This window comes from Micropterus salmoides, unplaced genomic scaffold (genome assembly GCF_014851395.1).
Source record: "Micropterus salmoides isolate LMB-PRFRI ecotype aquatic unplaced genomic scaffold, ASM1485139v1 Ms_hic_scaffold_18, whole genome shotgun sequence".
NCBI lineage: Eukaryota > Metazoa > Chordata > Actinopteri > Centrarchiformes > Centrarchidae > Micropterus > Micropterus salmoides.
In genome coordinates this window covers 12,919,313-12,936,864 of record NW_024040928.1, presented here as the reverse complement: position 1 = coordinate 12,936,864, position 17,552 = coordinate 12,919,313, and the positions used below count along the sequence as shown (strand labels likewise).

Here is a 17,552-nt window from a genome sequence, read left to right as displayed (position 1 = left end):
TGACCGCACCTCACGAGACTTTCGGATAATTTATCACCGTTGATGAACCACACAAAGAATATTTGATCGTTTTTAAACAGCCGCTCCTTGAAATAGACCCGCGAGGAACCGCGACATGCATAAAAAAACTCTGCACAAGACCAGTGAATGGCAGGCGAGAGAGAGAGAGAGAAAATGGTCAACAATAAGCCTCAGTTTAGCTTCAGCTTGCAATCGCCATGCACAAAAACACACATGATTCGACTATCAGTCGACTATAGGCAGAACTTGACGATTCTGATTCGACTATGGAAATCCTTAGTCAGGGACAGCCCTACTAATTATCCTCTAGTGTGCGGCCAGCATTAGACTACTCACGATTCATGTCTCATGTTTCATGTCATGGAAGATTTAAAGATCTCCTGATTAAACTTTTGAGTCTGTGCTGAGTCAAAGCATGGGCCGCATTTTAGTGTGATGCAGATGACACACTCGTTTATACTCACACAGAGTCGGACGTGACTGCACCTTTCTGCCTTTTTCTACTCGCATAATTAACCAAAAAATGTGGTTTTCCAAATGGACTGACCTCTTTGCCTGCAAATGCTCTTTACAAAATCCAACATTTACATAATAGAGCTGCATGCGTTGTAACACAGACCTCTACTAAAAAGACACATCACTCCTGGTCATTCTCACTGACTTTTAAACTTGAACACTAAAAGGATCCGTGGTACACTATTACCTCTGTTACCTTGTCAAAACCCACATCCACAAAGTAATAAGTTATTTACGTTTAATTTCTATCACGGTGTAGCTCCGTTACTTGTGAGTGAGGACGTGGAAGAGGGATAGTAGCCAGCAGAAGCAGGGAGAGATGTCGTGTATCATGTGCGACTGCATCCAGCAGCCTGGGACTAAGCGAGGACAAACATCCCCTGTTGCTGACTGGCTGCAAATGTGTTGTGTGGCTCATTTACAGAGCCAGGCCTGTGTCCAAACATTAGATTTTGTTTTTAGCACACACAAAGAATGGACAGCTAGGAGATGGTGAGAAGATACTCACTGAATTTGACTAAAGGTGTATTGGATTACAATCACTGACCCCACCTTCAAACTATTGGATGACACAGTGTTTTGCTGTGGTGCTCCCTGGCTGTAAAATGCTCTGACTTAAGAGACTGAACCTGCACTTAGCCTCTCAGGTTAAAAGAAACTTCTTCAAAACCCATCTGCTCAAAACAGATCAATCGTTTGACTCTGCAGTTGAAGCCAGAGCTTTAAACTTTTTGATTTTTTTTTTTTTTTTTTTAATCTGTGCGACAAATGCCTGTCTTCCTTTTTTTTTTGTTTTGGTCATTTTCAAGTTGTCTGTTGTATTTCTGTTGAGAAATTGTAGTATTTTGGGGTTAAGAAAAGCAATTTATATGAATTATTATAATATATTTATCTTTTTTATCATAATTCACTCATGTCAGTTTCATAGTGACAATTACAAGAAGGATGGCGGAGCATGGAGACTCTTAGACACCTTCCACTTCTGCATACTACCCAGTACCCTCCATTCATTCAACCGCTCACACAAAACTGGTGTTTGATGCTAACCTGGTAGAGAGTGTGGTTCTGGTTCTTGAAGCAGGGTATGAGGAGAGAGTAGATCTGCAGAGAGTAGTAGTAGGCAGCGAGCTGGAGTGACAAGGCAGAGTGACATTGTTTCTCGAAACACCTGTTAGCATCCAGTACCTGGATAGATGGGCAGAAATATGGACATATATGGATAAAAAAAGTAAGTTGGTTGTGAGATCCACAGAAATCAAATTTAAAAAAATCTTTTCATAGTTCAGTTCATAATGTCAAAAAAATAAGCTATTTCATATCTACATATCCAGTTAAATATTCAAAGACCAAAAAATAAATAAATAAAACAGTGTTCATGGTGTCAACCCATGCAGAACTTTGAGGCAGTTAGTCAGTAACATAAATCTAATCCGATAGGAGTTCCGGGAAGTATCTACACAATATCTACTAAACACTACAGCAGTTTAGTGTTTCACTGGAGATGTGGCGTGTGAAGTGTTAAGACTCATGACGGACTTCACTTCCTTCATTTGAAGGCAAGGCAAGTTTATTTGTATAGCACATTTCAACAACAAGGTAATTCAAAATACTTTACATAAAACATAAAAGCAACAGGGAAATATAAAAAAGTTTAAAAGCAACATAGGGAAATAGAAAAAATACACATTAAAATATAATAAAAGTTACAGTGCAGTGTACAATCAGGGTTAAAAGAGTTAAATGGAAAATAAAAACAGGATGAGGGGTTGAGCAAATAATTGAGTTACAATTATTTTGAAGAGAATAAACAGAGAAGTACACTTAATCTACGCTAGTCTGTACTTGGGTCCATAGCAATCTTTGGGTCCACTGAAACTCCAAAAACCCTCGGACACTACAGAGAAACCAGGACATGTTTGTCCCCAGGACACTTTGACCCAGTTATACTCTGGACCCACTTGTGCGTTTACAGGTGGACAGAGGTTCCTGCAAATCACTCGGGCGCGGGATTTAAGACCACTTCCTTCACTGTGTTCAATCTCACTCTCATTATATTTTCACTCAATTACCTACTCATTTCTCACCGTGTAAATATTTACTTAAAAGCAATGGTAAAAAGCTAAAAACAAAGAAAAAGAAAACAGGACAGTAAAAGTTACCGTACAGTGTAAGTTATCTACTATCTACTAGTTAAAGGCAGTGGTAAAAAGAAAAATCTTAAATATTTTTACAGTTTCAGCAGACCTGCAGTTATCTGGGAGTTTCTTCCAGACATACGGAGCATAATAACTGCACGCTGCTTCTCTTGTTTAGTTTTGACTCTGGGGACAGAAAGAAGACTTGTCCCAGACAACCTGAGAGGTCTGAATGGTTCATAACGAAGCAGAAGATCAGAAATGTATTTTGGCCCTAAACCATTTAGTGCTTTATAAACTAACAGCAGGATTTTGAAATCAATTCTTTGACATACAGGAAGCCAATGTAAAGACCTCAGAAGTGGAGTGATGTGATCCACCTTTTTGGTCTTAGTGAGGACTCAAGCAGCTGCGTTCTGAATCAGCTGCAGCTGTCTGATGGATTTCTTAGGGAGCCCTGTAAGGATGCTGTTACAGTAGTCGAGTCGACTGAAGATAAATGCATGGATACGTTTTTCCAGGTCTTGCTGAGACATAAGTCCTTTAATCCTTGATATATTCTTCAGGTGATAGTAGGCTGACTTTGTAATTGTCTTAATGTGGCTCCTCAAATTCAGGTCTGAGTCCATGACTACACCAAGATTTCTGGCTTGATTTGTGGTTCTTAACATTACAGATTGAAGCTGAGCACTGACTTTCAATCGTTGCTCCCTGGCTCCAAAAACAATAACTTCAGTTTTATCTTTAACTGAAGAAAATTCTGGCACATCCAATCGTTGACCTGCTCAATACAGTTACTCAGCATTTGTATGGGATCATAGTCCCCTGGTGAAATGGTTATGTAAATCTGTGTCATCTGCATAATTATGGTAACATATTTAGTTGTTTTTCATAATCTGAGCCAGTGGAAGCATGTAAATGTTAAACAAAAGAGGCCCCAGAATGGAGCCTTGGGGAACTCCACGTTATTTTTGTCAGCTCAGATGTGTAATGACCTAAAGACACAAAGTAGTCCCTGTCCTTTAAGTAGGATTCAAACCAGTTTAGTACTGTGCCAGAAAGTCCAACCCAGCTTTCAAGTCTGTCTAGTAATATGTTGTGGTCGACCGTGTCAAATGCAGCCCTGAGATCCAGGAGACTGAAATTCTGCCACTGTCAGTGTTTAAATGGATGTCATTGAAGAGCTGTCTCAGTGTTGTTGTGTGGTCGAAATCCTGACTGGAAGATATCAAAACAGTTATTTAGTGCCAAGAAAGCACTAAGCTGTTGAAAAACAGCCTTTTCAATGATTTTACTTAAAAATGGGATTTGATATGGGCCTATAATTGCTCATTAGTGACCTGTCTAGATTGCTCTTTTTTAAGAGTGGCTTAATGACTGCAGTTTTCTGAACACAATCTACTGCAGTGTCTGTCTTGTGTTTCGTTTTCTGAGCTAGACGGCTAACAGCTGACAGGTGGGAATGTTTGTAGAAACGTGTGAATGTGTGATTGAATTGTGCGAGGCGTGAAACTATTACGACAAGTGTATGAGTAACAGTCCAGGTCACAATGTCATGCTTTTGATGTACTGCTATTGTTATAGGTCAATCAGCAACACTGGTGCCTTTTAAGTGCGACTTTGATTTGAAGCATTGTCGATGCAAAGTGTCTCAGACAATAGCTCATCCAGAAAGGAAAGGAATCAATAAAGGATATGGATTCACTTCATTTGCCAGAATCTCACTAAAATACAATCACACTTATTTTGTTACAAACACTGTCATTACCAGAGTCTGTTTGTAAGTGTGTCTAAAATAAAGCTGTGTGTGTGCCCGACTGTGTGTCCACCTACCTGAGGCAGGGCCAGTAAGTAGGACAGAGCCAGCATCATGTCCCTGGGAAATGCATCATTGGCCAGCTGCAGCAAAACTGGAAAAGGATGGAGGGATGGAGAGAGAGAGGTAAGGGGGGGAGAGAGACCTTAACTAAAGCATTGAGGATTAACAACCAACCCTCCCCCAATTGGACGAGTCTCATCCCTCGTTTGTTTAATCCAGACGACAGTGCCTGACAGAACACACCTCTCTGTGGGCCAGACAAAAGAGAGGGGAGTTGAAAAGAGAGACAAGAAGAAAAGGGGGGAGACAAAGTCAAGAAGCATCATTAAAAATCTCCCCTGAGTTCTAGGATTCTGTCCATCTCCACGCTGGGCTATTGTGTGCCTGTCTGTGCGCTTGTGTGTTTGCAGATGTTGTGTACAAATGTGTGTGTGTGCGCGCGCGCGTATGCATATGGTTTCTTGCACAGAGTATTCATTATTCAAAGAGTAAGTACATGCCCACTACTAATAAGTGCTCCCGAGATGAGTCCAAACTTCATCTAAGTGCACTTTAAAGTTGAATCCCCTGAATGTCAAATTAGGGTGTGCATATTGACGGTAAAGACAGGCAGACGAGTTTGATTGTAAAAGCCCCAAATTATCTGTATTTAAGTGATTTAGACTTGTCCTTTTAACCCCCTGAAATGGCCAAGAGGTCATGTCAATATTGAATAAGCAGTTTTTGACTTAAGGTTTCCCCGGGCAATCTACAGCTGTGTCCCAATACCAAAACACACACTAACTGTATGAAGTATGCTCTACATTGCTTAAGCATGACAGTTCATTCTTGACCTTGGAAATAGCTGTTTGACAAAACAATCCCAACTAAAGCTCCATTTATTAGCTTTTTCCAGATCTATGGATGAAATCACAACAGCTACTCAGCTTACATGTCAACAGTACAGTTCAATCAACTGAAAATAAAAGGTATATTTTAACAATTGATCAATTTTCTAGCAGAAATGGCACAAATTACTGCCTTCTGCTTCTCAAATGTGTTAATATTTTCGTGTATGATCTGTTTGGGTTTTAAATGACTGGTTGGACAAAACATGACATGTGAAGACATCACATTTTTCACTAATTGCTGAAATTTTTAGACCAAACATTAATTGATTAATTGAGAAAATAATCAGTATCAATCTCTAATGAAAATAATTGTCAACAGATCTCAACCCTCTCCACAAGATATGAGCAAACTCCATCCACTGATGAAAACTGTGATATGGCTAGTAAGTGGACTAAAAGTTGGGAATGCTTTGTCAAACTATATATTTACTGTCATTGTGTACTTACATGAATATACCTAACTGTTATGTACAGAAGGTGATGCAAAATGTGTGCCCAATGGACACAAATCAAGCTGCATCTTTGGAATGAGAAATCTATCTTTCAGAAGGGAATTAAAAGCTGCTCAGTCAGAAATAGCCTCAATGTCAGTCTTCAAGTAGTAATTCAGAATCATAGATACCTCCCACTTGGTAAAAAGAAGTACAGAAATGTCAACAAACTGGTGACGAAATGGCTACAAATCTAAAATCTACATAAAATTCAAAATGCAATGCACTAATACAATTGTTTCAGGACATTTAAAATGGAAATGTGCCCCATTAACTAAACTTTTAATGGCCCACTCCAAAGCAGTTAGCTAATTTAGGCTATTTAAATTGTGACAAGGCTAGCACTCCCAAGTTGGAATAAAGGGAGGTTTTCCTGTCCTTCATATTATGCTGATGTTGCATGAATGCAGCATTAAACCTCACAAAGACAAGAAAAAGTGTTTTTACAATAACCCAAACAATTCCTCAAGCTGTAGTCACCCCCTCCCACCCATATGCAAAGAGTTTTTATATTCTGCAGCTGTGATACGCTCTTCCATTTCCTTTGTGCAGTATGCATCAACAGACTCAAAACACAGTCAAAATATCAAGCATATTTTAGTATGCACAGGGATTTGAGTATATTTGATTTTGACACCAGTGTTTTTTCATCTAATACATATTTAGAAACTGCTTAGATTTAGTATGCAATATGGAATTGGGACACCGGACATGGAGACAGAACTTTGGCCACATGGATGGACTTTTTTCCGCTGGCCTCGAGGCCACAACAGGCAAACACAAGGATGCACAATCTCACATACAAACACACTCACTCTCTAACTCACTCACTCACTCAGTCACACTGAAGAAACAGTGGGAGAAAGCAGAGAGAAGCAGAGGCAGGCAGAATCACTTTGTAGTCGCAGACCCAAGGAGAACAAAAGCCTGTGTTGGTGATAAGAGCCTGAGACAAAATGGAACAGACAGAGGAAAGTAGAGCATGGACACTGGGAGACAGAGGCGGGGAAAAAGGAAAAGACATATACTGTAGAACAAAATGCACACTGATATGCACATGTGAAAACACAAGCCAATATCTGACACGTGTAGCTGGTGGTTTAGTATATGCATGTGTGAACAGGGATGGAGTGATGCACCAGTTTAAAGAGCCATAACAGCTCTCTTAAGCAGAATGCCCACCCTCCACCTTTTCTCGTTTTCCTCTCCCCTCCTCTCCTACCCCCCGGGTTTCAATGAGCTACACCTCAGAATGAGCTGATTACATGCCTCTCTAAAGCTACTGATACCATCGGGACAGGAATTACCAGAGGGGTAAACACACACATGCGCGCACACCGAACAGATAACCCCGACTTAAAAGCATACCGTATTTCTGCTTGTGAGAGAGAGGGGAAAATAGGGAGGGTGATAAAGAGACATGTGGAGGGGTGGGTGTGTGAGCACCGGTGTGTTTGTGTGCGTCCACACATACATAAACTCACTAGTGCTTCCTGTGTCAGCTAAATTGGATAAATTGTTAGCTGGATGGTGGGACAGTGACTTATTACTATTTCACCTGTGCAGGCAGTGTGAAAAACAACTGATTATGGTCTGGTCAACATGCAGCAAATGGCAGCAGTCCATGCTGTTTGTCTGTGTGTGTGTGTGTGTGTGTGTGTGTGTGTGTGTGTGTGTGTGTGTGTGTGTATCTCTGCCTCTGTTTCCCATCACATCAAGTGTTTGCTTCTGCACCTTACTCAACTCAATCCCATTGAGTCACTTCCCACTTGTGTCATCATTAATTACCTCCACCTTATCTGGGCCAGGTGAAAAATCAATATATTTATTTTCTTAAAGGCCATCTCCTAGTCTGTTTTTGAGGACAGCCGGCGTGGCGGGCCGATGTGGGAGTCATTAATTGAAGGTTGTTATCGGGCGCGGTGCCGTCCAGATCGGCTTTTCTCTTTCTCGACACGTCGCACTCCGCGGCAGCTCCGAAGGGAAGGTGACTTTTAAGAAGAGAGATACTCATTGAATGACAGCAGCGGCAGAGAGAGAGAGAGGGCTTGGATTTGGTGGAATGTGTGTGAATGTGTTTACTTGTGAGTGAGTGAGTGAGTGAGTGAGTGATGTGCATATGCATACCTACACATTAGCACTCCATGGTTAAAGAGTGCGCCTCACATTCTTCAGTGTCCACGTATTAGTATTCAAACACACACACCAATGCACAGACACACACGAGTTTGCTCTTTATTTTTGTAGTGGCATTGATTTTGGCGAGCAGCTGCGATCCATCACGCAGCGTGGCCTTGATGTTTTGACTTGATGGTATCTCTCTGGTATCGCTGCAGTGACGTGTCATTATTTACTGTTGCCGTGGGATGCGTGGGTATACATTAATTAATCAATATGAGGCTATTCTTCCCATGTTGTCCCCTAGTCCACCACATATGGGCTCCCTGGCTAGACGGATGAGGAGAGGAGAGGGCAGGGTGACTACAGAAATACTGTGCTTTCTGCAAATACCAGTTTCACTAAGACGGAGCACTAAGGAACAACTCCTTGCACAACCACTCACTCGGTGTAGCTTTAACGTTTAGAAAGCACTTTTTAGATATTACAAAAAGAAGCCATGCATTTCTAAATTCAGGAATAGCTCACTAGCAAGCCAACAGGTGAGAGGTTGCCAAATCACTGTAGCAATGATTCACAAAATAAATAAAGTGAAATTAAGACAAATATTTAGGACCTGATTTTCCAAAATGATCTATTAAGCAGCTACAAATAACTTTGAAAGACTCTCAACTTTCATTTTGGAGCTACCTTAAAGATATGCAAGCACCGTTTGTTTTTATAAATCTTGTAGGTTGTGTTAACTCAAATAATAGGTTCTGATCAGTTTCTGCACATCCAAAATGTACAACATCTATGCTCATACTGTATGGGTCAATCAATCGGCCACGACATGGGCACTCACACTGAGCTTAAAAATGTAACCCCTGGTTGGTTTTGTCCACTGACAATTCCAATAAAGTTGATTTGATCAAGATGAACACATCCTCCAAAGTGTTGACAAGAAAGAGAAAGGCAGCCTTATACTTTGTGCAACTCTACTATGAACAGAAAGCACGAAGAAAAAAACAGAAGAAAAAACCTGGCGCCGCAGATGGCTGGAAGATGCAGACAATATGGTGTGTCTGTTCTGCGGCAAAGTTCAGTTTTTATTTCTATCACACCACAGTCTCAGTCAAGACTACAGTAGCAACAAAGTACTGCTCCAATATTATTTAAAAACTAGATCGCAGCCATGTGGCTCAAGCTGCGCGACAGATGACTTCAATGACAAGTGATTCTAAAATTAGTTGGGTGCTGCCCACAGAAAAAGGCCACGCTATACTATCTATAGATATAAGTACCTGTGCGTGTAACTAGTGTAGGCCTTTTCTGCATGCTTACCCTCAGTGGCAGGAAACAACGTTTTTCCTTCAGTTTTAGTCTCAGCCAGCTTGCCGGTCCTCAGCAAAACCTCAGCAAAGTTTTCCTGAGGCACATCTTTGTAGGACTTGTACACATCTTGACTCTAAAGGAAAGAAGGGACAGGAGAGGGTGATAAATAACTACCTAATAGTTATTATTGCACCGAGCGAATCCCAAAAGCGGGGAGCGCAGATCGGAAAATGACACAGGGAGATGTGATTAAGGTGACTGAGCGTCTTAATTTCCAGTCAGACAGATGAGAGACGGAGTAAACAAATGAACTTCAGAGCCCAATGAAGCCTTTTAACGCAGGGCCTTTTGATAATTCATTTATAGGATTCTTGTATGCCAAGTTAATTCTAAAGTGTCTGAGAGGTGAACAATGACGTTTGTGCTCTCGCCGGCCTCAGAGCTCTCGCTTTAGCACGCAGTGTTTCTTGTCTTTCTTCGCCGCTCTTGCTCTATCCATCTTTCTGTCTTGTTGCATTTGTCTCTCTTTCTCTCTCAATCAGCCTGTCCTCCCTCACCATTTCCTTCATTGGAAGTGTTAAGGTAAAAACCAATCCCATTGATCAGCCGGCTCATAGACAGATGGACGCGGGGAGCCATTATTGGTAGATGGATGATGGAAGATGGATGAACGTTGGAGATGGAGCGGAGGAAGGGATTTGGAGAGGCCTATTAAAATGTCATGAGAAGAGATGTATCGGCCTTCTCTGTTTCCCCCCGCGTCCACTCTTTTAGCTATCCACATGATTTGTGTCTCGGAGTAAAAAGCCCAGTCAGAGCCCAGGGCAACCATTTTATAGGCATAAAGGTCAAACTACTCCTTTTCTTACTTTTGTTCTTTTCTACATCCATAACTCCTTTCATCAATATTCTTTCCTTTAGGATTTTAATACTTTCACCTCCCCCCCTCCATCTAATGCATACAGTATAATTCTGTTGTTTTTTTTTAAAACTACATCTCCGATTTTGTTTGCCGTTAACATACCATCCTTCTTAAGTTCATCCGTCTTTTCCTGCAAAGTACCGTTAGTACTTCCAAATTGCTTTTGGCATTAAAATGACTTAGTCTGAAATCAATATTCATTTTGTCTCAACACTGTTTTTGAAGGAATTTATGAGTTATAGGACAAACAAAAATCTAATTAAATGCCTTAAGTCATAAACCTACTCAGGCATTGTTGCTGTAATTTAAGAAGGTGGCCTGAGGGGGAAAAAAGGAGGAGAAATAAGAAGAACAGGAATTTGAAGAGGAAGAAAAAATAATGAGCCGTGAGACACACTGGTTTTAAGCCACTCACCGGGTCTACATAGGGATCATCAATGAGTTCCTGATAAAAGGGGCTGCAGCCTTGACGCTCCAGGTTGGAGTTCTCACACGCCCCTTCCTGACTGGTGGCTCCTGCGCCATGACCCTGAGGAGCCATCAAAACATCATTAAACTTTCACAACATGCCCACAGCACTGTCATCTCTCTCTGTCCCACAGCTCACATCCTCTCCGTTTTTCGCCTTCCTTAGAAACATGTGCACCCGCCACCCGCCCCCCACCACCACCACCTCCTCCCCCGCGCCCCAAATGGCTGCCAAGACCAGAGACGCCATCAATCTCTGCCCCGGCGACCACTGAGCTAGTCCAGCCGCCAGCAAACCACCAGATATTGAAATATTCAACAGTTGGGCCAATTAATTATGCAGGAGATGAGCTCTTGATTGGTTGTTTTTTAGACGAGGCCTGTGAAGTCTGGGAGAAAGAGTGTATGAGATATGGGAGCATGGGCAGACTTGCAAATGTATCTTTTTACACACACTGTCAAACATACATACTGTGCAGCTACGGAAACAACAGCGTTAAAAACAAGCGTAAAGCAAATACATCTGCAGTCATTGTTTTGTTATTGTTGCACACACTACTGTTTATGCATCAATAAACACACATGTCAATACAACAAACTAAAACCACACACATTTAGAACCACAAGTTAGTTAGTTAACTCGACACTTTATTGCCCTTGACTTCTGCTTCACCACAGATCACATCAATAAAAAACAGTGATCTTACATGCTGTGGCCGGAGGTAGTTGAGCGATTCCTTCCACCAGCGGTGGTCGCTGACTGCGGTCAGGACGGCCTTGGTGGTCAGTCCTGTGGTGGTCAGCACTTCCATGGTCTTAGCAGTAGTCCTGTGCAGCAGGTGCCCCGCTGTCCCCACAGGGGAGCCCACAGAGGGAGCGCAAGCCTGCAGGCAAAGCAGGTGACAGAGGTGACAGGATGCACAAAAAAACATGACAGCCAGCTTATTCTAGTGTGTCACTCAGGTGTCCCTGGAGTACGAGCCACTGGAAGAGTCTTTACCACTTGAAATCATCCCTGCATTAGTGCTACAGGATCCTCTGAAATGTGTATTTTTCTTGCAAATGAAAAAGCAGAGGTGTTTCTCTGATCGCTACATCTGTACTGTTATACTGAGGACTCTTGAGGATCAGTGTGGTATTAGACATGGTTGTGTTCAATTTCATATTAGGTACTTGAAATGAACACTTCAATAATCTGCAGGGCTCTTTGTGTTTGTCAGTTTGTTTTTATACTGCATAAGGGAATTACAATATGCAGTGTTTAGGCAGCACAGAGCCCTCGCATCCCTGCCTGAGAGACAGACAGTGAGCACTTGTCCAGAACTTGTGTGTGAAAAGTCACAGAGTAAGTGCTTGGTTGTGTAGTTGTAGTCGGTGTGGGGCAGATTCATTACATGACTAGGATTACACATAAAAAAATAAATAAATTTAAAAAAAAAACTTTCATTGACCCCAACACCTTCAAAACACAATTGCTTGTTTCTTAAAGCAAAAGTTTGACATTTTGAGAAATATGCTTATTTGCTCTCTGGTGTTACCACTCATATATCTGTCTGTCGTATATACAGCCAGCAGCCAGTTAGATTAGCTTAGCATAAAGACTGGAAGCAGGGGGAAACAGTCAGCCTTGATCTATTCAAGCATAGCAAAATCAACCTACCGGCACCTCCATATCTCACTAAAACCAAAGCGTAAAAATGTCAATTTACTGTTTTACAGGGGGTTATCCGCCTGACTACTTCTAGGCTCTGAGCAGTAACTTCCTGGGATCTCTGCTGGTTGCCTTGCAGTGGCTCCCAGCCAAGAAATAGTCTGGCACATACACTTATATTTCTGTACAGATTAAATAAACGAAATATAATGTTTTAATATGTGAGCCTCAGAGGTGCTGGTAGGTGTATTATGTTACCTTCCAACTGTCTGTAGCTTCATATTTAATGGACAGTCATGAGAGTGGTATCAATCTTCTCATCTAACTCTCTGGCAGAAAGCAAATAAACAGATTTTTCAAAATGTCAAACTATTCCAAAGTAGGATATTGTCAAATCTACATTCAAGCTTGATCAATCTTGCCTACATTGTTCAGCCATTCCGACAATAATAAGAACTAAAGGACCAAAAAAACAAACCCCTTTCACAACGTTTTCATCATCTTTAAAATTAACTAAAATGAACAGGTGAATGGTGCATTGCACTATGAATTGCATTCTTGGAGTATTTTTGAAAGCGCACCAATAGTTTCCATGGTGTGTTGGCTGCTGCACAATTGAAAAGGATTTTAAAACCAAATTTAGAGAGCCGGTGGACCGGGGCCAAATCATTTAGTGCCTTTCATCAATACTTTATTTGACAGGGGATTGAGGGTCAGAAAATGAAAGGAACTCAAACAAACATACACTCAAGATGTAAAGAAAAACACACACACCCACACAGAAAAATAAATGCACCTCTACAGTGTGCACGCACACACTCATCTAGAGTTTAAATACACACAAGTGAGGAGTACCGACATCAATACAGCAATAAAATGACAACAGACGGCTTCAAATGAGCACACATCCACACACAAAGGGGATGCAATGCAAGTCATGAAACATTAACACCCACTCAAGGCATCATAAAGCTGGCGCTGGGGAGGAGAAGGGGAGGCATAAATAAACCACGAGAGCTGAGCAACCTTAACACTAGATTTACACCTCATCAAATATGGAGCAATTGGAAAACACACAAACCGAACAAAAGGACAGGGACACACCCACACTGGAATAGCAGAAGATACAACTCAGACAAACAGCAGAGGTATGGTAATCATATTAACATACAGAAAAAAAAACATATGGAGACGCACAAACCTTTGCGGAGTCTGTCCCGTCGACCTCTCGTCCACTCTCCTTAATAACAGGCTCCATTTGATAGTTAACTGCCTGGTACAACACCTGGAGGCCAGAAAGGAGGAGGGAGGAGGAAGAAGGAAAACAAAAGATGAGATTTGGTGTTTTGTTACACAACCTACTGTTTTAGCACAGCAATCTCGTTGGATTCGTGGTTAAACTGATATGTGGTTATAACGTAACGTAAAAAACACAATGGTTTTCACTGTGTTCCTTAAAAAACATTTTTGAGTCAGTATTGTGCCGATGTCTTTCAGTACTAATATAAAAAGGTCATTGTCTAGTTCCTGTTTTGTTTTTTTAATCCCCTGTTTTGTCATATTCTTTCCTTTACTGACTAACTTCTTCTCTCAAAACACTGCCCATTGGCCCACAGTTGCTTTGCCACACAGTATGTTTAAAGCGAAAAGTACAAGACAGCTGCGAACCACAGGCAAATAGTCTCAGTTAAAATATAAAAAGTAACCAGAATTGAACTTATTTGAAATTCAACAATTTCCTATTCTGACAGGACGGAATACAGTTAGGGGTGTGACAAAATCTCGTAGAACGATATTTCTAGTCGCCTACCGCAACAGCATGACGGCACATGATAAGAAAGCACCTGGTCCATGATCAAGTTGTATGTTATGCTAGGCTAGACCAAGAGATTAATATTCACTCAATTTAAGTTATTAGAGTAGTTATTACAATTTTAGTAATTAGTGTTACAAATTAGGATTTCAATGGTGACTGGACCTCTTAAATGGTTTTGGCTGTTTGCTGATTCAGGTCATCATTTTGTATATAAGATATTAACTATTAGTACAAAATAATGGTATTAGCTCTAGTTGTAAAAAGAAAATAACTACATAACTACTGTATATATGCCAAGTATCGGTACTGGTTTATAAAAAGCTTTATTGGTCAAACCACAATGAAAGATGAAGAGCGACCTGAGTTTGCAGATCACTGGAGGCAGCCAGGAGGCCGTGGATGTTGTCAGGGGGACAATGGGTGAGAGCGAAGGCTAAAAGCTCCTGCCGGGCCTCCAGGTCTCCATAGCCCTCACACTGACCGAGCAGACTGCACACATCCCAGGCTGGACTGTAACCTGTAGGAAGAACAGATGGAGGCAAACAAGGAGGGGGGTAAGGTAAAGTAGGGCAAGAGAGGAAAGGAGAAAAAAAGGGTCACGTTGTTTTTAATTAAAAGTGAAAATGAGCGGGGTTAACAGCAACTGCAAAGGTTACGCAGCAAAGAGGAGATGATACAAACACGCAATATTAGTCTCCTTCTATCTCTGCTAATCTACCCTGAATACTATCAGATAGAATCCCAAGGCCTAACAACAGCCACCCAAGGTAGAGAACACACACATATTGTATGAAAGAATTTGCAGAATATAAATGCAGAGGTACTGATGAAACAGTGATGACAAGTGTAACCTTCAAGCCCTTGGGATATATAAATCTAAAACACGTTTCCATGTGAAGAAAATATCAGGCCGATGCCTTGTAGAAACTGTGCTACATTTGTTCCAGCTTCATCACTTTCAAAAACCAACAAACAGATTAAATTATTCCCACTGTGTTCACAGACCGAGAACACCAGTGCTTATCTGATTACACCTTCTCTTTCTCCCGACACCTTTGTTTCCTCATCCACACTGTGTCCCGTTACTCAGCGCTGTGGCAAGACTCAGTGACATTCTATTCACTTTTTACTGGTGTAACACAAAAACGGGGGCAGACAAAATATCATTATCACTGTGACCACGCTAAATCCCTTCAGGGTAACTCAGCAGAGCAGGCAGTCTAGATTGGAATATTATTATGATATCATTCTCCGTATTATTGTTCTTGTGCATGAACAGACACAACATCACATTTGAGAAGAGTTTGAAACCATAAGACAAACCATTACTGGCACCAACTTAAAGAATCACCAACACAAACCACAGTGTAAGTGCAGAACATGCAAACCTGGGCCTTTTCCATATAAGTACATTTTTGATTATCATTCCTATCAGTTACAGGAACAACTTCCTTGTTGAGTTATGGGTATGCAGACTCTGCTATCGGGTTTTATGGCAATATCTTTCAAAACAATCCAATCACAAAGTGAAAAGGGCCAAACATTATTTGTCATTGCCATTTTTACCTTTGACAAATGTACTTACTGTGTTTGCACACACAAAGATCATCAATGATTATAACTGACATTGTGAGTGCATTTACTTTTAATTTTACTTCCAGATAAGCGGTATAGGTAAAGAAGGCGGGAGTTTGCTTGAAACAAACTACCTCATAGAACGCTGTCCAGCCATGCTGGATGACAAACGTTTTTAAGCTGTTCTGGTGGGGTGAAAAGCCAGCTGTCGTGAGAAAAGAGACGAGGGGTGATAATCATTAAAATGCGGATAATCGCCCGCACTTTGGACAATCTTTCCTGAAAGGCATTCATAGTGTTGAGGTAGTTTGTACATATGAAAAGGAAGACTGAAAGAAAGAAGCTTTCTCACCTCCCAATCTCCCCCGGAAAATCACTGCCGTAAGTGGGTGTGAGTGTCACATTGTCAGTTTTGGAAAGAAATTGTCAGACGCACACCCTTAGTTCAGACATCATAAGCATGTGGAGGGAAAGTGTTTCCAATGCTACTTGACCATCTGACAAGCACTTTTTTTGAAGCATACTGTCTAGCTGACGGCTCACGTTGCTTGCCCTGATTGATACTATGGTAAATCACTTTTAACATTTGTGAGTAAAATGTTAACCAATAGTCTTCTGCCAATAATTTTTGATGAATGCCACCTTCTACCAGCAACTATGTAAGCTTGCTGGTAAATATCTAAGAATGACAAGAGCATTCAAAACCTATAAGTATTCATTTCTGGTTTATTCAGGTTTGTTAACTGGAAAACTTACACTCAGACATCTGTGAAGGTTTTCAGTCATTCAGGTCATAGTTATCCAAGGAATGTTAAAATCAAGGGCAACTGGACTTGGTTGACAATACTCGAAGACGTTTCATCCCTCATCTGTGAGACTTCTTCTGTTCTGACTGACTGGTAGGGAAACTCAGCAATTAAACCTCTGTAGCAACCTAACATCTCATCTCCGATATGAGACGAAACTTCTTCGAGTATCTTCAGCCAAGTCCAGTTGCCCTTGATTTTATCATTCCCTGGACAATAAGGACATGATGCTATACTGCATGTTGATTATTTAACACCGATGTAAACTAAATCTGACTGCGTTGTACCTTGGACAGTATGTTAGCTAACCAAGGGTTCAGAGAGTAAAAGAGAATGTATAGCATTTTCAGAAATAAATCACTTTTATGACAGTGACTCTGGTGGAGCTCTATAGCCGGGAAAGGCTTCTGTTAAGATCCAAACAAATTTGCCAGCTAATGAAAGTTTCGGGGGAATCATTGCACCCATGTAATGTTATAATTGAACCAAATGAGGGGAAGGGCAGACAGGCAGAAGGGAGGTTCACATTAGCTGTTCTACAGGCTTCACGGTTCACTACATACCTGCAGCCATGAGGTCCTGACAGTGGATGTAGGAGGCCTTGAAGTCCAGACACTGGAGAGCTTGTTCTGCGAGCAGGGTCAGCACTTTGCCTTTTCGCGTAGCCTTGTCATCTCCTAGATACATACACACATACACACACACGCACAGATATTAATTCAAGCAGACATCGACACTGGATAGAAGCAGCACACTAACATGAAAGTGTTTTTTTAAAACTGTCAACATCACACACTGAATGGCAAATCCCACAATCCTGCATATCACATACAACATCTGGCTTAATAAACCTCTTATTAAATCTTCATCTGACTACATCTCTCTCACACACACACACACACACACACACACTCAAGTTTGGAACGTAAGGATGTCCATATATATTAGCTGAACCACAGACCAAGCCCGAGACTACATGTTAATCTGCATCAGCCATAAATAACGATATT

General features: G+C 41.2%; 1 protein-coding gene across 1 annotated transcript in view; it reads right to left on the bottom strand.

Annotated features, from left to right (window-relative positions):
• nbas (NBAS subunit of NRZ tethering complex) overlaps positions 1 to 17,552 on the bottom strand; it is a 198,421-nt gene that overhangs the window by 94,421 nt on the left and 86,448 nt on the right. Inside the window, exons 40-41 of the mRNA XM_038726982.1 lie at positions 4,506 to 4,582; positions 1,585 to 1,722 (exon numbers count right to left, since the gene is read on the bottom strand). Coding sequence (XP_038582910.1) covers positions 1,585 to 1,722; positions 4,506 to 4,582 — 215 coding nt within the window. The remainder of the gene's footprint in view (positions 1 to 1,584; positions 1,723 to 4,505; positions 4,583 to 17,552) is intronic.